The sequence below is a fragment of the Saccopteryx bilineata genome, chromosome 5 (assembly GCF_036850765.1).
Source record: "Saccopteryx bilineata isolate mSacBil1 chromosome 5, mSacBil1_pri_phased_curated, whole genome shotgun sequence".
In the NCBI taxonomy this organism is placed as follows: Eukaryota; Metazoa; Chordata; class Mammalia; order Chiroptera; family Emballonuridae; genus Saccopteryx; species Saccopteryx bilineata.
This window is the reverse complement of record NC_089494.1, coordinates 34,329,105-34,351,537: the sequence shown is the minus strand read 5'-3', so window position 1 is coordinate 34,351,537 and position 22,433 is coordinate 34,329,105. Positions and strand designations below refer to the sequence as shown.

The window sequence follows — 22,433 nt, the reverse complement described above, 5'->3', positions numbered from 1 at the left end:
AATATTAAAGAAAAAATATAAACGCCAAGCGTGCTTTTATGACAATTAAATGAAATAAATAAAAAAATAAATTTGACATTAAAAAACATTTTTGTGCCCTGGACGGTTGGCTCAGCGGTAGAGCGTCAGCCTAGCGTGCGGAGGACCCGGGTTTGATTCCCGGCCAGGGCACACAGGAGAAGCGCCCATTTGCTTCTCCACCCCTCCGCCGTGCTTTCCTCTCTGTCTCTCTCTTCCCCTCCCGCCGCCAAGGCTCCATTGGAGCAAAGATGGCCCGGGCGCTGGGGATGGCTCTGTGGCCTCTGCCTCAGGCGCTAGAGTGGCTCTGGTCACAACATGGCGACGCCTAGGATGGGCAGAGCATCGCCCCCTGGTGGGCAGAGCGTAGCCCCCACCGTGCCGGGTGGATCCCAGTCGGGCGCATGCGGGAGTCTGTCTGACTGTCTCTCCTTGTTTCCAGCTTCAGAAAAATGAAAAAAAACCAAAAAACATTTTTGTTATTTTTTGTTATGCTTTTTAGAACTTGCAAAAAAAGGGGTTAAAAAATAAAGTTATCTTTATATATATACACATTCTTAGTAGCATTTAGTAAATTTGGCAGGTCTTGGCGTGAATGTGTTTTTTCATTCTTGTGTTTACGAGAAACATGAGCCTGATATGTCCTAGTAATTTCAATGTTTGGGCATATATTTGAAAAGCAAACTCTCATTTCCTCATCACTACATTGAAGAATTCCTCTTTTTACTCGTGTTGAGTGCAGAAAACCCTCACTATACCCATCATCTTAACTTTACTCCAAATAAAGGATAGAAAAAACTTGCCTCCAGTCTCTCCGGGGAATATGGGGGGTAAACAATCCGGCATCACAGCTTAACAGTCCTTTGCAACCTCATCAGGCAAGAGAGGTGGGGGGTTAGGCAGACTGTCAGCTTACAGCCAATTCCCCACACCTGTTCCCCCAAATCTAAACTCCAAAAATCCTGTTGGTTTTTTGGTCCCCAACAGGCATATATTTCTCTGGAATACCATAGGGCACACCTGGAAATCTTCTAGGGCACACACTTTGAGAACCACTGGTTTAGGGCTTAGTTTAAGACTAAGTTCTTCCGCAGACCCTTGGCTGTTGCAAGGTGGGGGGGGGGTGCACTCTTATGAGGATTCCCATTTACCTTAGATACGTGATTTTGTGGCAGAAACTTCCTTGTTTTACAAATGGATTTGTTCTCTGAACTCTATAATAAAGCTGGGCAGGGGGTTTTACCCTTTTTCCTTGTATGCCATCAGCCTACAGGAAGCCTCCCGACCCCATCCTTTTTCTTTCTGTTTATTTCTTTTATTTTTTTTTATTTTTATTTTATTTATTCATTTTAGAGAGGAGAGAGAGAGAGAGAGAGAGAGAGAGGAGAGAGAGACAGGGGGGAGGAGCTGGAAGCATCAACTCCCATATGTGCCTTGACCAGGCAAGCCCAGGGTTTCAAACCGGCGACCTCAGCTTTTCCAGGTCGACGCTTTATCCACTGTGCCACCACAGGTCAGGTCTGTTTATTCCTTAATCTCCCACCTTCTCCCTCAGGATCTGGACAATTTCGAGTCCTACTGGTTAGCAGCAATGCATGAAACGGAACATCAGTCACCTAACGGCTAATGTGATCAGTGTGAGCCACTCAGTGTAAGCGGACAGAAATCAATGTTCTGGATTTTGAGAGGGAGAAGAGAGAAGCATCAACTCATTCCACTTATTTGTGCCACTTGTTGCTTCTCATATGTTCCAATTGGGGCTCGAACCCCCACCCCGGGATGAAGCTTGTGACCCAGGCTCAGTGGGTGACCTCTGTACTCAAGATGGCACTCTTATCCATTGTACCACTGGCCAGGGTAATGTTCTGGATTTTTATCCTCACCATGATTACAAAATGCCCGAGGTGGGCAGCCAATACTCCCTATCTATGAGATCCTTATGGCTATAACTTAGCTGACTTTATAAGAATGAGCTTTAGAAACCAAAACGTGACTGTATTGGTACTACTTTAAAAAATGGCAGAGTCCAGGCCCTGCCCAGATAGCTTGGTTGGTTAGAACATTGTCTTGAAGCACAAAACTTGCTGGTTCGATCCCAAGTCAGGGCACATACAGGAACAGCTCCATGTTCCTGTCTCTCTCTCCCCCTTCTTTCATTGAAATCAATACATAAAAACTTTGATAAAAGGGAAGAATTTAGAATAAAAACTGAGGGAATGCCAAACAGTGCAAGAACATCTTGACAACTGGTAAAAACCTCTTAAAAGGGATGACAAAAAATTTAATGACATGTTTGGAGAAGAAAGATATCAGGCATAAGAAGTGGCAAAACAAACTAGCCAAAAAGGGCCTTTAGTCCTAATTCTAGATACCTAAAATGATTAAAAGGCTGAAAAAAAAATGAGGACATTAGTATAACTGGCACCTCAGTTTAGTGGAAGGTATAGATGGTACCAAGCTAACCCCCAAACTGCAGTTAAGAACCAAAACATTTGGATCAGCCATCTGCAAAAATGATACAAACCAAAAAATGTTTGGTTTTAGGAATACCCCAACTCAAATCAAGGTGATCGAGGCAGTAAGTAGATTTTATCAAGAACATGGTTCTTAATAAAATCAATGGTAGAGTTTGATAAATGGCCTGATTAGGTAAGAGCCCTGTGGTAGAGATGTTAGGAGACCAACTTCCATTCACTTAATACAGAACACTTAGTACATGCTAGAAACTGTACACCCATTATTGTAATCCTCACAATAATCTATGAGAGAATATTATTTATGACTGAGAAAACTAAAGTTTCGAGATGTTAATTTGCCTACAGTTACTAGCAGGAGACAGAGCTTTGATTCAAACACAGACCAGGACTCTATAATGTTCTTTGCATTTTTCAAATGGGTCATCTGTAGAACTTTATCCTGCAATATTTTAAAAGATAATGCTTTAAAAAAAATGTTCCATAGGAAAATCAGCTGGGAAATTCTCAGTGTTTACTGGACTCTAGGATATCTCTGAACCTTTATTATAAATCTACAGACTAAAGAAAACAGCAAATTATTGGCTGGCCTTTCCAGACGATCTCTTTACCTTGTCCTACCTCTTTCTAACGCACAAAGTGAACAAGTAATGGAAACAAGACTTTCACGATGTGGATTAGATTAGTAGGAATAATTAGGGTGCTCAAAAGTGACTGATCTGAGGCTCAGCATTTAAAAATGGATGTTTTTATGTAACAAAAATTAAACAATTTTTAAAAAAAAAATTAAACTTGAATACATTGGATAATATTTATAGGAAAGAATACGCTCAAAGAATGGGAGTAAAAGCTATTTGGTTCCTCCTGGTACCATCAACTCAGATCTTGCTTGTAAACAATCAGGATGATGTAATCTCTGATATAATTAAAACTGGATAAACCACATAGGTGTTTTCCTCAAATAGTTTGCCAAGTATTTGTACACGTCTATTATAGCTATTGAGCAAATGGGTTGGCATGAATAGTTATATCCTTAATGTGTACATCATTAAGAGGTCGGTATGTCTTCTCATTTACTGGTAACTTCTCCAGTTCATCTAGAGTCTCCAGACCATCTATTACCCTGAAAGAGAAACAATAGAATGTATGAAAATTTTCTCAGATTGAAACTCAATTTCCAAATACCTTAGAAATTCCAGTATCCTTAAGAGAAAAGGACCATGTCTCATATAGTTCTTTGAATTCCCTAGTTGAATGTACAATAAAATATTAATTTGATTTTCTACCATACATATGGGCCAAAATTCAGAAACCAAAATTTATTTTTATGCCTTTAGACAACAATAGCAGTGAGTAGCAATATCCCCACCAAAGTACCTAAACAATGTATTCTGCAGCATTTTACAGCATAAGTACAACGAGGCCAATATAACTGGTCAGCAGACGTTTTTCTTTCTTCTTTTTTTATTTTTTAATTTTTTTTCCATTTTTTCCTGTTTCCCTCTTATTCCTCTCATTATATCTCTTAGTTAACCATCACCTAAAAGCATCTTTTTTGAGAGATGAGGGCAGAGAGAGAGAAGCATCAACTCACTGTTCCACTTAGCTGTATATCCACTGATAGCTTCTCATGTGTACCCTGACTGGGGCTTGAACTGGAGACCCTGGGAATGAGCTGGCAACCCTGGGATTGAGTCAGTGACCTCAAGACTGGCAAACCCAGGATTGAGCCAGTGACCCCAGTATTGAGCCAGTGACCCCAGGATCGAGCCAGCAACCCTGGTGCTCTAGGATGATGCTCTATCTGTACCACCAGTCAGAGCTAGATTGTCTTTGCTATATAGGAAATATCCAGAGAAAGTAGGTATGACACTTTTTTTTTTTTACAGAGAGAGAGTCAGAGAGAGGGACAGATAGGGACAGACAAACAGGAACAGAGAGAGATGAGAAGTATCAATCATTAGTTTTTCATTGCGTGTTGCAACACCTTAGTTGTTCATTAACTGCTTTCTCATATGTGCCTTGACCATGGGCCTCCAGCAGACCGAGTAACCCCTTGCTCGAGCCAGTGACCTTGGGCTCAAGCTGGTGAGCCTTGCTCAAACCAGATGAGCCTGCGCTCAAGCCCGCGACCTCAGGGTCTCGAACCTGGATCCTCCACATCCCAGTCCAATGCTCTATCCACTGCACCACCGCCTGGTCAGGCACGACACTATTATTACAAATATTGCCCTCCACTGATGCTCCTTCAGTGCACCCACTTTCTTTGCACTTGATTGTTTAAATATGGTGTTTCAAATTTTTTGCTTCTAAACAACAACAAAAAGCAATAATAATAAAATTAGGAAAAGAGAAGATGAACAGTTAAGCTCACTTGCAGCAAGCTTACTTCATGTTTCCGTTAAGAAAAAGAAATATTGAGAACTGTCCTTCAAATATGTTCTGAAATTAGTTTAAAATATTTGTTAAGCCTGACCAGGCGGTGGCACAGTAGATAGAGCATCGGGCTGGGATGGGGAGGACCCAGGTTTGAGACCCTGAGGTCACCAGCTTGAGCATGGGCTCATCTGGTTTGAGCAAAGCTCACCAGCTTGGCCCCAAGGTCGGTGGCTCGAGCAAGGGGTTACTCGGTCTGCTGTAGCCCCACAATCAAGGCACATATGAGAAAGCAATCAATGAACAACTAAGGTGTCGCAACAAAAAACTGATGATTGAGGCTTCTCATCCTTCTCCATTCCTGTTTGTCTGTCCCTGTCTATCCCTCTCTCTCTCTCTCTCTCTCTCTGTCTCTGTTAAAAAAAAAGTCATAAATACCCAATGTAGCCTCACTCTATTTAAAGAAGAGAAAAAAACAAAACAAAAAAATATTTGTTAAGTAAAGGTGCCTTTTTAGGTAACACTTCATAGTGCAATTCAAATCAACTCTCAAGATTTTTTTTTTTTTTTTTTTTTTTTACAGAGACAGAGAGTGAGTCAGAGAGAGGGATAGACAGGGACAGACAGACAGGAACAGAGAGAGATGAGAAGCATCAATCATTAGTTTTTCATTGCGCGTTGCAACACCTTAGTTGTTCATTGATTGCTTTCTCATATGTGCCTTGACCGCGGGCCTTCAGCAGACCAAGTAGCCCCTGGTTGGAGCCAGCGACCTTGGGTTCAAGCTGGTGAGCTTTTGCTTAAACCAGATGAGCGCTCGCTCAAGCTGGCGACCTCAGGGTCTCGAACCTGGGTCCTCCGCATCCCAGTCCGACGCTCTATCCACTGCGCCACCGCCTGGTCAGGCTCAAGATATTTTTATAGTATGTGTTACCATTTAATTTTGTGATTCCACTAAAATGGTAATGTAACCAATAACCTTTTGATTTTACTCCCAAATGTATGACAACTAAAACCTTTAAATTGTAACTTTTAAAAGCTTTTCCACCTTCTGGGTCAGTAAGAGAAACAAAGGATATAGAAACCAGATCTCAGGCAATTAAGAGCATGCAAATTGAGTTAAGTAAGTCCAGACAAGTATCTGGGACATGGCCCCTTCGAGAACTAGTGGAAAGCTATGTACCATCTTCCCAGAAAAATGTGTGCATATATATTAAACACAATTTCAAGAAGTTGATGGACCTAAGGTTAAGATTCTCTCTTCTAAACTCTACAGTTTTGTCACAAATCCAGTAAGATCTGTTCAATAATTTTGAATGGTGGGTTAAGGGGGAAAATAAAAGGAAGGGAACCTGGATTACCTACATACAAATAAAAAATACTAGAGATTGTAGTTTCATTAATTATTAATAATTGAGATTAGACATGTATATGGAATGAAAAAGAAAGTTGTAGTCTTCTATTAAAAAACTTTTTCAATTGATTTTAGAGAAAGAAGAGAAAGGCAGGGGGTAGGAGCGGGAAGCATTAGCTCATAGTTGCTTCCAGCATGTGCCTTGATTGAGCAGCCTAGGGTTTTGAACCGGTGACCTCATGTCAACGCTCCATCCACTGTGCCACCACAGGTATGCTGCAGTCTTCTATTTTTTATTTTTTTTCTACAGAGACAGAGAGAGAGTCAGAGAGAGGGATAGATTGGGACAGACAGACAGAAACGGAGAGAGATCAGTTTTTCGTTGCGACATCTTAGTTGTTCATTGATTGCTTTCTCATATGTGCCTTGACCACGGGCCTTCAGCAGGCAGAGTAACCCCTTGCTTGAGTCAGCGACCTTGGGTCCAAGCTGGTGAGCTTTTTGCTCAAGCCAGATGAGCCTGCACTCAAGCTGGCGACCTCGGAGTCTCGAACCTGGGTCTTCCGCATCCCAGTCTGACGCTCTATCCACTGCACCACTGCCTGGTCAGGCATAGTCTTCTATTTTTAATGAGTCTAACTTGGCATTCAAATTATTAAATAAAACAAACTCTAGAACTGTGCCTTAGTTTATTGAGCATAGTAAATATTTGTGGGCTGTATTTTTTTTTTTAGGTTTTTTTTTTTTTTTGAGAGAAAGCAAGTCAGAGAGAGTTGAGGAAGAGAGATGAGAAGCATCAACTCATATATGCTTCACTTTAGTTGTTTATTGATTGCTTCTCATATGTGCTTTGGGGGGCAGGGGACTCAAGCCAAATCCGTGACGCCTTGTTCAAGCCAGTGACCTTGGGATCATGTTGATGATCCTGCCCTCAAGCTGGTGACCCAGCACTCAAGCTGGCAACCCCATGCTCCAGATGGCAACCAGCGGGTTTCAAACTGGGGACCTCAGTGTTCCGGTCGATGCTCTATCCTCTGTGCCACCAGCAATCATGCTAGCATGGTAAATATTTGTTGAATAAACAAAATGACTTCCTGTGGATTTGTAAAAAGAATTCCCGCCTGACCAGGCGGTGCTGCAGTGGATAGAGCATCAGACTGGGATGCATCAAACCCAGGTTCAAAACCCTGTGGTCGCTGGCTTGAGCACGGGCTCATCTGGTTTGAGTGCAGGTTCACCAGCGTGGACCCAAGGTCGCTGGCTTGAGCAAAGGATCACTCGCTCTGCTGTAACCCCCTAGTCAAGGCACATATGAGAAAGCAATCAATGAACAACTAAGTTGCTGCAACGAAGAACTGATGCTTTTCATCTCTCCTTTCCTGTCTGTCTGTCCCTATCTGTCCCTCTGTCTGTCACAAAAACAAAAACAATTTCCTATTATACTGTTGTTGTTTTTTTTTTATATTTTATTTATTAATTTTTAGAGAGAGAGGAGAGAGAGAGAGAGAAGGGGAGGGAGGAGCAGGAAGCATCAACTCCCATATGTGCCTTGACCGGGCAAGCCCAAGGTTTCGAACCGGCAACCTCAGTGTTCCAGGTCGACGCTTTATCCCACTGCGCCACCACAGGTCAGGCCTATTATACTGTTTATAATGGATATTCTGGCAGAGACTGCTAAATACCTTCCTAGCATCCAGTTTCCCCTTCTTCTTAAAGAAACTTCATTTCATTGAGTGGTAATGTGTCTGGCTGAAAAACACTTCCTACCCTTCCTTATAAGGAAGAGATGGCCACATTGCAAAGTTCTGGGTCTTCTATGAAAACTTCTAAAAAGGGGCAAACTCAGCTTGGTGGGCACCTTTTGCCCTTCTTTCTTCATTCTGCCTGAAACACAAGTGTTCTGGGGCTGTGTTGCACATATTATGACCATGTGGTGAACTTGAGAATGAAAGCTATAGGTGGTTGAGAAGACAGAGGCACCTAGAACATTGGTGACGTGATGAAACCACCATCCCAGTCCATCTGGTTTAAGTCATTGTTTTTCAGATCTGTTTAGTTGCTTTGAAATGCTATTCTCAAAGAAAACAGACATATTATTGTTAATTTGCAGAATGAACCTGAAAAAAAAGTATTAGCCCCTCTCTCACAAAATCAGGAAATTGAGGCTCAGAGAGGTTTTAACCTCCCAAGGTCACAGGGCTGGTAAGTAGTGAACTTTAATTCCAGGTATGTTTAGCTCTCATACTGCTCTCTCAATATTAGTTATGCTGCCATCACAGCCACTCATATGCATCCCTTGCAATGAAATTCCAAAGAAGAAAGCCATAACCAGAACACTCACTTGCCAAATACTGTGTATTTCATGTCCAAATGTGGCTGCTTGCCATACGTGATGAAGAACTGAGATCCATTGGTGTTTGGGCCATTGTTAGCCATCGATACGACGCCTCTAACACTATGCTGAAACAGACAGACCAAAGTATTAATTTAACTGTGTTTTTATTTATTTACTTTCTTAGATTTTATTCATTTTTATTAGAGAGAGAGGGGGAGAGAGAGGAAAGAGAGAGAATAGGGGGAGGAGCAGGAAGCATCAATTCCCATATGTGCCTTGACCAGACAAGTGCAGAATTTTGAACTGGTGACCTCAGTGTTCCAGGTCGACGCTTTATCCACTGCACCACCACAGGTCAGGCAATTTAACTGTGTTTTTAAATAAATATTCTAAATACAGGATTTAAACAAGACATGCACTCTTTAACTTCCCAATACTTAAGGAACCAAGAAAACATTTAATTAGCCTCTACTTGGGCAAACCCAAACGTTCAGCTGCTGTAGTATCTGTATCTCTGAAAACTTATATGTAAATAGTTTACACTATCTATAAAGCCATATCCCCCAATTAATTTCATTTTCATTTTGGAGAAGTTCAGCCACAAATACTTTTAGCAACACCAATGTATAATAGAAATAATCCTTACATTTATTAAGGAATTGTGTGCTGGTATAAAATGATCAGGCAGACAATAAAACCAAAATCCCCATCTCTTCACATATATATTGGACTCAGGCCAGTTTGTTTATCTGTAAAACAAAGGAGTTGGGACTAGTTCAGGGATTTGTTCATAATTTAAATGCTCCGAAAGGTCAGCAGAAAGCAAATTGATTAAGTGGGCAGAATGTAAACATTTATGGAGTGGGGAAGTCTGGCTAAAGGAATAGTATGTCTCTTGTCTAATAGCATTAAAAATATATTTTTAACCAATGGCCATAGAGAATGCATCTTTGGGTCTTTCATGAAATTGGACTACATGATCTAAGGAAGGTCCCTTTCCAGCTCTACTAATTGTGATACTATTTGTTTATTGATTTGTATTTTTATTTATTTAGATTTTATTGATTTTGAGAGAGGAAAGAGAGAAAGAAAGAGAAAGAGAAGGGGGGGGGAGGAGCAAGAAGCATCAGCTCCCATATGTGCCTTGACCAGGCAAGCCTGGGGCTTCGAACCTGTGACCTCAGCATTCCAGGTCGACGCTTTATCCACTGCACCACCACAGGTCAGGCTCATGATATTATTTGTTACAAAAGGGATTGTGTGCAGGAATTAAAAGAACTTTACTGATAAGATTGAAGACATGACAGACCCATGTTATAGTGAAGTGCCCCAATATGAAATACACTATAAATAACTTTAATGATATCAGGGGACACTAACAAGACAAGCAATAGAAGTGCATATTCCCCAACCAATTTCATTTTTACTTTGGAGAAGACACACTTTTAGCAATACCAATGATGCAGCTACATCAAGATAATAATGCTTTATTGTAGCAGTCTCTAAAACTGGACTGCTAACCAAATGTAATATTTGATACATACACACAAATTTATGTACCACTTGTAACAAGTACTCATTAACCTATTTCTAAGCTTTAAGAATTAAAATTTACCAAACTGTTATCTATGTCTGTGTGCTCCTCTCTGCATCCCAGTCTGAAGCTGTATCCACTGCACCACTGCCTGGCCTGTGCTCCTCTCATGTATTACTACCTTAGCCACTCCAAGAAGTAACTGCTATTGTAGTATCTTTATACATGCCTACAGAGTTGATTCCCGAGTAGGTCTTGAACATGGGTTTGAATTGTGTGGGTCCACTTGCCGTATTTCCTCATGTATGAGACATACCCTTTTTTGAAAAATTTGGGTGCGTCTTACACAGCAGTTGTGGCATTTCAAATGCCATAGATCAGTGGACCCCAACCCCCGGGCCACAGACCAATACTGGTGTGTGGGCCAGTTGGTACCAGTCTGCAGAGAAAGAATAAATAACTTATATTATTTCCGTTTTATTTAAGTCTGAATGATGTTTTATTTTTTTAAAAATGACCAGATTCCCTCTGTTACATCCGTCTAAGACTCACTCTTGACGCCTGTCTCAGTCACGTGATATATTTATCCGTCCCACCCTAAAGGCCGGTCCGTAAAAATATTTTCTGATATTAAACTTGTCCGTGGCCCAAAAAAGGTTGGGGACTACTGCCACTGATGGAACTGGGGACAAGGCAATATTGAAGACAGTAATTCATCATCAGACACAGATGAGGACAAGCTAATGGATAGGAGTTTTGACAGTGATGAGTTGTATGAATTTTATGATGAATAAAACTTGAGTTCAATAATTTTATGTAATACATTTTTTTTCAAATTTCAGACCTTAAAATTAAGGTGCGTCTTATACATGGGAACGTCTCTTACACATGGGGAAATATGGTATATACTTTTTTTTTTTTTTTTTACAGAGGCAGAGATAGACAGGGACAGACAGACAGGAACGGAGAGAGATGAGAAGCATCAATCATCAGTTTCTTGTTGAGCATTGCGAATTCTTAGTTGTTCATTGATTGCTTTCTCACATGTGCCTTGACCGTGGGCCTTCAGCAGACCGAGTAACCCCCTGCTGGAGCCAGCGACCTTGGGTCCAAGCTGGTGAGCTCTTTGCTCAAACCAGATGAGCCCGCACTCAAGCTGGCGACCTCGGGGTCTCGAACCTGGGTCCTTCTTCATCCCAGTCCGACGCTCTATCCACTGCGCCACCACCTGGTCAGGCATATACTTATTTTTTTAAATCTGCTGTTGGGAGTCCATAGATTTGGAGAGAACTCCATGCATTGATCCACACATACAGTCCCGTTTTGTTTTGTGTTTTGTATTTTTCTGAAGCTGGAAATGGGGAGAGACAGTCAGACAGACTCCCGCATGTGCCCGACTGGGATCCACCCGGCACGCCCACCAGGGGCGATGCTCTGCCCACCAGGGGGCGATGCTCTGCCCCTCCGGGGTGTCGCTCTGCCGCGACCAGAGCCACTGTAGTGCCTGGGGCAGAGGCCAAGGAGCCATCCCCAGCGCCCGGGCCATCTTTGCTCCAATGGAGCCTCGCTGCGGGAGGGGAAGAGAGAGACAGAGAGGAAGGGGGGGGGGTGGAGAAGCAAATGGGCGCTTCTCCTATGTGCCCTGGCCGGGAATCGAATCTGGGTCCCCCGCACGCCAGGCCGATGCTCTACCGCTGAGCCAACCGGCCAGGTACACTCCCCTGTTTTAATAGGGGATTTGAGCATCCTTGGATTTTGGTATCCACAGGTGGTGGAGGGTATCCTAAAACCAATCCTCCATGGCTTTTGAGGGACAACCAAAGTTTTTCAGGACATGAAAAGTTTACATGGATTTTTGACTACACAAAGAAGATGGGCACCTTTAACCCCTAGATTGTTCAAGGATCAACTGTATTGTTTCCTTTTCCTTGTCTGAGTTCTATAAAAATAGTATCATATACCATTTATAGTCTCCTAGGCAATGCTCTCTACGCTTGCTATGTTTCTAAGATTCCTACTGTAGTTCTGATTTTTCATTACTTAATGGTAACCACCCTTGAGAAAACCACCACAGAAGCACATGATTTAAAATAGATAGCAACAGAGGAAAGAAGTATGAAATACAACCAAACAAAAACAAAGGATAAAAAAACAAAAGAGAAGAATCAAAGAAGACACAAAACTGACAGAAAGCAATGTATAAAATGGCAATAGGGAACCCACAAGTGTCAATAATTACACTAAATGTAAACAGATTAAACTCACCAATAAAAAGGAACAGAGTAGCAGAATGGATTAAAAAAGAAAATCCAACTGTATGCTGCCTACAAGAAACTCATCTAAGCAACAAGGATAAAAACAAATTCAAAGTGAAAGGCTGGAAAACAATACTCCAAGCAAATAACATCCAAAAAAAAAGCAGGTGTAGCAATACTCATATCTGATAATGCTGACTACAAGACAGCAGAAGTACTCGGAGACAAAAATGGTCATTTCATAATGATTAAGGGGACGTTGAATCAAGAAGACAAAACAATTCTTAATATATATGCACCAAACCAAGGAGCACCAAAATATATAAGACAGCTACTAATTGACCTTAAAACAAAAACTGAAAATAATATAATCATACTTGGAGACCTTAATACACTGCTGACGGCTCTAGATCAGTCATCCAAACAGAGAATCAATAAAAATATATTGGCTTTAAACAAAACACTAGAGCACCTGGATATGATAGACATCTACAGGACATTTCATCCCAAAGTGAAAGAGTATACATTTTTCTCCAGTGTACATGGATCATTCTCAAGAATTGACCATATGTTGGGCCACAAAAATCACATCAGCAAATTCAGAAAAATCGAAGTTGTACCAAGCATATTTTCGGATCAAAAAGCCTTGAAACTAGATTTCAACTGCAAAAAAGAGGAAAAAAACCCCACAAAAATGTGGAAACTAAACAACATACTTTTAAAAAATGAATGGGTCAAAGAAGAAATAAACACAGAGATCAAAAGATATATACAGATAAATGAAAATGACAATACAACATATCAGAATCTATGGGATGTAGCAAAAGCAGTGATAAGAGGGAATTTCATATCACTTCAGGCCTTTATGAACAAACAAGAGAGTCCAAGTGAACCACTTAACTTCACACCTTAAGGAACTGGAAAAAGAAGAACAAAGACAACCCAAAACCAGCCGAAAAAAGGAGATAATAAAAATCAGAGCAGAAATAAATGAAATAGAGAACAGAAAAACTATAGAAAAAATTAACAGAACAACAAGCTGGTTGTTTGAAAAGATCAACAAAATTGACAAACCCTTGGCAAGATTACCAAGGAAAAAAGAGAAAGTACTTATATAAATAAAATCCAAAATGAAAAAGGAGAAATCACCACGGATATCATAGATATATACAAAGAATTATTATAGAATACTATGAAAAACTTTATGCCACTAAATTCAACAATCTAGAAGAAATGCAACAATACAACCTTCCTAAACTGAGTCAAGAAGAAGCAGAAAGCCTAAATATACCAATTAGTAGGGAAAAAATAGAAAAAACTATTGAAAACCTCCCCAAAAATAAAAGTCCAGGCCCAGACGGTTATACTAGTGAATTCTATCAAACATTCGAAGAAGACTTAATTCCTATTCTACTCAAAGTCTTCCAAAAAATTGAAGAAGAAGCAATACTTCCAAATACATTTTATGAGGCCAACATAACCCTCATACCGAAACCTGGCAAGGACAGCACAAAAAAAAGAAAACTACAGACCAATATCTCTAATGAATACAGATGCTAAAATACTAAACAAAATACTAGCAAATAGAATAAACAACATATTAAAAAAATAGTACATCATGATCAAGTGGGATTCATCCCAAAATCTCAAGGATGGTTCAATATACGTAAAACGGTTAACGTAATACACCATATCAACAAAACAAAGAATAAAAACCACATGATCTTATCAATAGATGCAGAAAAGGCATTTGATAAAATACAACACAATTTTATGTTTAAGACTCTCAACAAAATGGGTATAGAAGGAAAATATCTCAACATGATAAAGGCCACATATGATAAACCATCAGCTAACAAGGCCATATATGACAAAACCATCAGCTAATTTCATATTAAATGGCACAAAACTGAAGGCTTTCCCCCTTAAATCAGGAACAAGACAGGGTTGTCCACTCTCTCCACTCTTATTTAATGTGGTACTAGAGGTTCTAGCCAGAGCAATCAGACAAGATAAAGAAATAAAAGGCATCCATATCAGAAAAGAAGAAGTAAAAGTATCACTTTTTGCAGATGACATGATCCTATACATCGAAAACCGCAAAGAATATACAAAAAGACTACTAGAAACAATAAGCCAATACAGTAAGGTCGCAGGATACAAAATTAACATACAAAAGTCAATAGCCTTTCTATATGCCAACAATGAAACATTTGAGAACGAACTCAAAAAAATAATCCCCTTCACGATTGCAACAAAAAAAATAAAATACCTAGGAATAAACATAACAAAGAATGTAAAGGACCTATATAATGAAAACTACAAAGCATTATAAGGGAAATCGAAAAAGATACAATGAGATGGAAGAATATTCCTTGTTCTTGGATAGAAAGAATAAATATAATCAATATGGCCATATTACCCAAAGCAATATACAAATTTAATGCAATTCCCATCAAAATTCCAATTACATTTTTTTAAAGAAATGGAAAAAAACCCATCAGATTTATATAAAACTATAAAAAACCCCGAATAGCCAAAGCAATCCTAAAGAAAAAGAATGAAGCTAGGGGCATTACAATACCTGACTTCAAACTATATTATAGAGCCATGACAATCTTTTGATGGTAGCATGGTACTGGCAGAAAAATAGACACTCAGACCAATGGAAGAGAATAGAATATTCAGAAATAAAACCACATATATATGGTCAAATAATTTTTGATAAAGGGCCCAACAACACACGATGGAGAAAAGAAAGCCTCTTCAACAAATGGTGCTGGGAAAACTGGAAAGCTACATGCAAAAGAATGAAACTTGACTACAGTTTCTCCCCTTGTACTAAAATTAATTCAAAATGGATCAAAGACCTAAATATAAGACCTGAAACAATAAAGTACATAGAAGAAGACATAGGTTCTAAACTCATGGACCTGGGTTTTAGAGAGCATTTTATGAATTTGACTCCAAAGGCAAGGGAAGTGAAGGCAAAGATAAATGAATGGGACTACATCAGACTAAGAAGTTTTTGCTCAGCAAGAGAAACTGACAACAAAATAAACAGACAGCCAACTAAATGGGAAATGATATTTTCAAACAACAGCTCAGATAAGGGCCTAATATCCAAAATATACAAAGATCTCATAAAACTCAACAACAAGCAAACAAACAATCCAATAAAAAAAATGGGAAGAGGACATGAACAGACACTTCTCCCAGGAAGAAATACAAATGGCCAACAGATATATGAAAAGATGCTCATCTTCTTTAGTTATTAGAGAAATGCAAATCAAAACTGCAATGAGATACCACCTCACACCTGTTCGATTAGCTATTATCAACAAGACAGGTAATAGCAAATGTTAGAGAGGCTGTGGAGAAAAAGGAACTCTCATACACTGTTGGTGGGAATGTAAAGCAGTACAACCATTATGGAAGAAAGTATGGTGGTTCCTCAAAAAACTGAAAATAGAACTACCTTATGACCCAGCAATCCCTCTACTGGGTATATACCCCAAAAACTCAGAGACATTGATACATAAAGGCACATGTAGCCCCATGTTCATTGCAGCATTGTTCACAGTGGCCAAGACATGGAAACAACCAAAAAGCCCTTCAATAGAAGACTGAATAAAGAAGATGTGGTATATATATACTATGGAATACTACTCAGCCATAGAAATGATGACATTGGATCATTTACCACAAAATGGTGGGATCTTGATAACATTATATGAAGTGAAATAAGTAAATCAGAAAAAAACAAGAACTGCATTATTCCATACGTGGGTGGGACATAAAAACGAGACTAAGAGACATTGACAAGAGTGTGGTGTGTGTGTGGGGGAGATGGGAAGGGGGAGGGGGAGGGGCACAAAGAAAACTAGATAGAAGGTGACGGAGGACAATCTGACTTTGGGTAATGGGTATGCAACATAATTGATCGTCAAGATAAACTGGACATGTTTTCTTTGAACATATGTACCCTGATTTATTGATGTCACCCTAGTAAAATTAATTTAAAAAAAAGTTAATATTCTATGCAGATACAAAGTTTAAAAGACTACATAATAAATTGTTAACTGATGTCATTTCTGGGAAGTAGAACTAATATATATATATTTAAATAAATTAATTTTTTAATTTTAGGGAAAAAACAAGAAAATTCTTTAGAAAGTTTTAGAAAAAAATATGATAAAATAAAATTCCTAATTTTGCTAAAGATACATTTAAATGTACTTTTTTTTTAATTAATTAATTTTTAATGGGGTGACATCAGTAAATCAAGATACATATATTCAAAGATAACATGTCCAGGTGATCTTGTCGTTCAATTATGTTGCATACCCATCACCCAAAGTCAGATTGTCCTGTCACCCTCTATCTAGTTCTCTTTGTGCCCCTCCCCCTCCCCCTTCCCTCTCTCTCTCCCCTCTCCCCCCGTAACCACCACACTCTTATCAATGTCTCTTGATCTCACTTTTATGTCCCATCTACATATGGAATAATGCAGTTCCTGGTTTTTTGATTTACTTATTTCACTCCGTATAATGTTGTCAAGATCCCACCATTTTGCTATAAATGATCCGATGTCATCATTTCTTATGGCTGAGTAGTATTCCATAGTGTATATGTGCCACATCTTCTTTATCCAGTCATCTATTCATGGGCTTTTTGGTTGTTTCCATGTCCTGGCCACTGTGAACAATGCTGCAATGAACATGGGGCTGCATGTGTCTTTGCGAATCAATGTTTCTGAGTTTTGGGGGTATATACCCAGTAGAGGGATTGCTGGGTCATAAGGTAGTTCTATTTTCAGTTTTTTGAGGAACCACCATACTTTCTTCCATAATGGTTGTACTGCTTTACATTCCCACCAACAGTGTATGAGAGTTCCTTTTTCTCCACAGCCTCTCTAACATTTGCTATTACCTGTCTTGTTAATAATAGTTAATCTAACAGGTGTGAGGTAGTATCTCATTGCAGTTTTGATTTGCATTTCTCTAATAACTAAAGAAGATGAGCATCTTTTCATATATCTGTTGGCCATTTGTATTTCTTCCTGGGAGAAGTGTCTGTTCATGTCCTCTTCCCATTTTTTTATTGGATTGTTTGTCTGTTGTTGAGTTTTATGAGATCTTTGTATATTTTGGATATTAGGCCCTTATCTGAGCAGGTGTTTAAAAGTATCATTTCCCAATTAGTTGGCTGTCTGTTTATCTTGTTATCAGTTTCTCTTGCTGAGCAAAAACTTCTTAGTCTCATGTAGTCCCATTCATTAATTTTTGCTTTCACTTCTCTTGCCTGTGGAGTCAAATTCATAAAATGCTCTTTAAAGCCCAGGTCCATGAGTTTAGTACCTATGTCTTCTTCTATGTACTTTATTGTTTCAGGTCTTATGTTTAGATCTTTGATCCATTTTGAGTTAATTTTAGAAATGTACTTCTTTTTAACCACACTAAGCTCTACTGCAGGCATTAAGTAACATTAACTAACAGACAATGATAAAAGTTATAGATAATAGCAATTGCAATCAGGAGTCTGACAGTCTTTCCTCCCCACTCTCAAAAAAGGCGAATGATTCAGGTCACTCAACAGTTTTACAGTGAGATATTAAGCCCCTTTGGTATATTACTGATTAAACATGTGAAGCTGAAACCAGAAATGAGCTCACTTAATCTCAAGATCTATGTGATGGTGAGTTTCTGGTATAATTTTTAGGGTAGAACTGCCATTTATATTTTCTCCCCGATCTCATTTATCAAGTGTGCAGAAACTACATACAAAAAAGTATGTATATTTTTTTAATAGTGATGTTAACTTGTGTTAGTACAACATATGCATCAAAGTTTCCAAGTATATACATGGCAGGAGAAAATAACTGAAGCATTAGGGCCCTGGCCCGTGGAGCAGTGAATAGAGCATTGTCCCAGAGTGCTGAAGTCATCACCTTGATCCTGGGATCACCTGCTTGATCCTGGGATCACTGATTTGAGTCCTGGTCAAGGCATGTATGAGAAGCAATCAGTGGGTGCAGAATTAAATGAAACATGAGTTGATGCTTCTCTCTCTCTCTCCCCTTTCCTCTCAAAAAACAACGGAAAAAAAGGTTTTTGAAGCATTGAGGACATACCTTAAGATATTCACTGTATTCATCCTCAAATTTCTTGCCCCAGATACTGCTACCTCCTCTTCCGGTACCTATATGACAAGACAAATAAAAATTCTAATTAGAGAAATGGTTTATTTTCTAAAATTTAAAGACTAGTTTAAACTATAACTCTTTAAATACCAATAGAATTTGCTATGTCCTCTCTTCCCAAAATTTCACTTTATAAACCAGAAATATAAAATATCCCTAAACAAAATAAAACCGTCTTTATCAATATTATTCATATTTTAGAGCAGGGGTAGTCAACCTTTTTATACCTACCGCCCACTTTTGTATCTCTGTTAGTAGTAAAATTTTCTAACTGCCCACCAGTTCCACAGTAATGGTGATTTATAAAGTAGGGAAGTCACTTTACTTTATAAAATTTATAAAGCAGAGTTATAGCAAGTTAAAGCATATAATAATAATTACTTACCAAGTACTTTATGTTGGATTTTCACTAAGTTTGGCAGAATAAATCTTTATAAAACAACTTACAATAGGTAAATCTATCTTTTTATTTATACTTTGGTTGCTCCGCTATCGCCCACCATTAAAGCTGGAATGCCCTCTAGTGGGCAGTAGGGACCAGGTTGACGACCACTGTTTTAGAGCAAGATGCTGGTAGCTTCAGCTTGGAAACTGCTTGCTATTTTAAGGTAGTCCAATTATAAAAAAACTCTACATACTGTTATTTTTCCACGCTTTGTCTAATCCCCCTTCTTCACACTATATAACATATTCTCCAGATACTAATGGAATAATTTACCTGAGGGGTCTCCTGTTTGAACCATGAAACCCTTGATATTCCTATGAAATATACAGCCATTGTAGTAGTTACTGGCACAAAGAGCCAAGAAATTCTGAAGAGAGCAAAAAGAATGAATGAGAAATGATGTAGCAGAAACATTTAAGATAAAGAACTAACTGTGTTTACTGAGAACACTGTAACAGCATATTTAAACTATGTCTTTTAGGCATTGCTTTGGATGATGCCACTTCCTTGCCGAAAGCACTATTTAATGGCTTCCTTCCGTTTTTGGAATGAAACACAAACTCCTAAGCAGGGCCTAAAAAGCTCTGCATGCCCTGGCCTACCTCTGCATCTCATATGGTAATGACCCCTTTCCCCGTTGCTTCATATGTTAACCCCATTCAGCCTTCTGAAAATTCATCCCAAAGAGGCAGGCTTTCCCACCTTGATGCCTTTATACCTGCTATTTCTATATCTGGAATGTTCTTTTTATATATCTTTTCACGGAGATGCCTGTATTTCCTTTCACACTCTTGTGGTAAGTCCACCATCACCTTTTTAAAAAATAATTTCTTCCCCATTACTCTCTCTCTCTCAACATTTTACTTCCTTTAAGGCATTACTACCCTCTAGAATTACTTTTTTTTTCTAGAATAAATACCACCCCTCGCCTATTTTCCCACCTAGTCTATTATTAGCTCCACGAGGCAAGGAATGTCTCTTGTTTGTGGCTGAATTTCCTGACACTGTAAATACAGCCTTTCATAAAAAAACTGTTGAATGAATGAATATATAATGCTTGATTCTTTATTCTTCTATCCTTGTCATTTAAACAAGCGAAATAATGTAAAGAAGAGTTCTCTTACCTGAAATCTAATGATTACTTATGTTATTCCTAAGGAAAATAAGCCAAAAGAAAAAGATACCAGCCACTCCAATTATCTGCCCTTCAATATCAGAAAAAGGTAAGTGAAAATTAGGTCAGATAGTATGATGGCTGTGGCTTTTTCCTGACAATAGTTTTATACAGAAGTGTGTGTGTGTGTGTTTGGGGAGGGGGTTGTTGACTTTTTAGTTTCAAAATGGTTATCCTGTTGCATTAACTCATCTTTTACTTTTATTTGTAGATAATGGTACTCACTTCACAAGCTTTGGGTGTCCTCTCACAGAAGACCTCTATTTTAATATCACCTACATCTGTATGCAGTGTCACCGACTAAAAAAAGAGAGAATGTGAGAGCAAATGAGATACCTTCAGGTGACCTTATGCACTATATGATTTCCCTATCTAGATATGAAAGATGACAATCTAAAGGAAAACAGAAATACTGTTTGGGAGATGACCTGTCGACATAGCAGCTCTGAGAGATAAGTTGTATTCCTTCAAAATTTACTTCAGCAGTAGAAAAACTCCAGAAGATAACTAATAAGGTTAGAGTAAAATAGCATTTATGTTAAAAATTGCAGAGCAAATATTGTGATGGAAATAATTGTTTTAAGTTTGAATTTTTCATCAATAAAAATAAAAACAATTGTAATGTTAGAATTATTGATTTAACAAATCCTTTCTCAACTAAAGACAGGACATAAAAAAACATCTAAATGTACAGAGGTTAACTATAGTTTTTTTTTTTTGTAGTACTCCTTATTCTTGATTTTTGTTTGTTTTATCTGTTGTTTTGGTAGCTTGAATACACCTTTTGTTGTCCCATTCCAGAAAGAAAGAAAATGATTATTCAGGGGCTTCCTTTTTCATTCCTCTTGTTCTTACAATAGTATCTAGCTGTCAGAATATGGCCAGGTTGAAGATAGAAAGCAGATGTATGTGTGTGTTGTGTGTGTTTGTGTGCACGCATCCACGTCTTTTGGGGGAGAGGTACGTGGAGCATTTTTCTTATTGCTGTTCTACTTCAAGTTCTTAGATGCCCACCTTAGATACAGAGTAAAACATTCCAATTAAAATGGTAACACCTGGACTATACCCTTCTGCTTTCATCTCTATTTTGTAATCAGTCTTTTTCTATAAAAGGTAAATTCTGTGTGTTTTAAGTAAAAATATAAATAACTTTAAAGTAATTTTGCTTATTTCATTTGTTTAGAATCATTTTTCACTGTATGTTTCTACAACTTATCGTTTGTCTTGCCATTGATATTTCTATGCAGTTCTTTCCCTTTTCTGACTTATAAAAATTACTTATAATGAAAGATATTCATAATTGTATAAAACTTACCATTTTTCTTCTTGATGGTTACTGTTACTTAATTTCTCAGTCTTAACGAGAAAAGTTCGAAAACGAATCCCTTCCCAAAAGAAAAAATAAGTTCATTTTTCTCTATTACTTCATATATGCTTATGTTTACTGCATATTTAAAAGAAAGTTTCAAAGAGCACCCCCCCCCAAGTAATAAAAATCCGGTTATGGAAATGATGAAGAGATCCTACCCTCCTTAAGCCCCTCAACCTTCTACTTCGCCTGCTCACTCTTCAAGAGCCTCCTTGCAAGCTCTCCAACAAGCCCCCTCTATGCCCCTGGAAAGCTTCCACTTGGACGTCTGTACGGCAATCTTCCTCCCCTCCAAGTCTCTGCTTTAAAGTCAGGTCTCATTGACCTGACGCTCTATTTTAAAAATGCATTCATCCTAGTACCTTACCGATTTTCTTTTCCCCGTAGCACTTATCACTAACATACCACATACTTTATTAATTTATTAAGGCCGTTGTTTGACAGCACCCTCTCCGCCCAGAATGCTCACTCGAAGCCAGCTCAAGAATTAAAACACACGGCGCTTTGCAAGTATTTGAATAAATCAATGAAAGAATGAGCGCGTTACCCCATACTTACTTCACCACTTCGATTAGCACAGCTGTTACTAAAACAAAAAAGGTGCAACTGCAGACACCCCCCACATGTCTGTAGATTTGCAATTACTTTCTAAGCCACCGGAAGCCGAACACGGGACCCATTAAAGAGAGCGCCCCTCGAGGGCTCGCCTCCACCTCCACTTCCCTCTCAAACCAAAAACTAGAACTAGGGAACGAGTGTTCCCCACCTGGAACACTTTGGACAGTGAAAAGAAACTCTTTCAATAATAACACTAGGACAGGGATCCTCACGCGGAACTATTCCGGGCAACCCTACAAGTGCCTTAAGATCAGCGGTAAAATGGGACGGACCACTTCC

At 38.9% G+C, this 22,433-nt stretch overlaps 1 protein-coding gene across 1 annotated transcript; it reads right to left on the bottom strand.

Moving 5' to 3' along the window:
• Positions 1-1,903: 1,903 nt before the first annotated feature.
• On the bottom strand, positions 1,904-22,401 carry PPIL3 (peptidylprolyl isomerase like 3). The gene is made up of 7 exons (XM_066279754.1): positions 22,095-22,401; positions 21,483-21,552; positions 20,393-20,467; positions 19,267-19,360; positions 18,480-18,547; positions 8,564-8,682; positions 1,904-3,615 (listed from the first exon to the last, which is right to left on the bottom strand). Exons 2-7 carry the CDS (start codon positions 21,483-21,485, stop codon positions 3,489-3,491), a joined length of 486 nt encoding a protein of 161 aa, XP_066135851.1. The 5' UTR covers positions 21,486-21,552; positions 22,095-22,401; the 3' UTR covers positions 1,904-3,488.
• Between the last annotated feature and the right edge of the window lie 32 nt (positions 22,402-22,433).

What these genes read in the sequence shown, in the direction of transcription:
- PPIL3 (XM_066279754.1), bottom strand. An exon ending in AATACAGTGAATATCTTAAG is followed by an intron (nt 8,683 to 18,479) that starts GTATGTCCTCAA and finishes TGTCTGTTTCAG; the next exon opens with CATAGTGTTAGAGGCGTCGT. An exon ending in AAATACACAGTATTTGGCAA is followed by an intron (nt 3,616 to 8,563) that starts GTGAGTGTTCTG and finishes TTTCTCTTTCAG; the next exon opens with GGTAATAGATGGTCTGGAGA.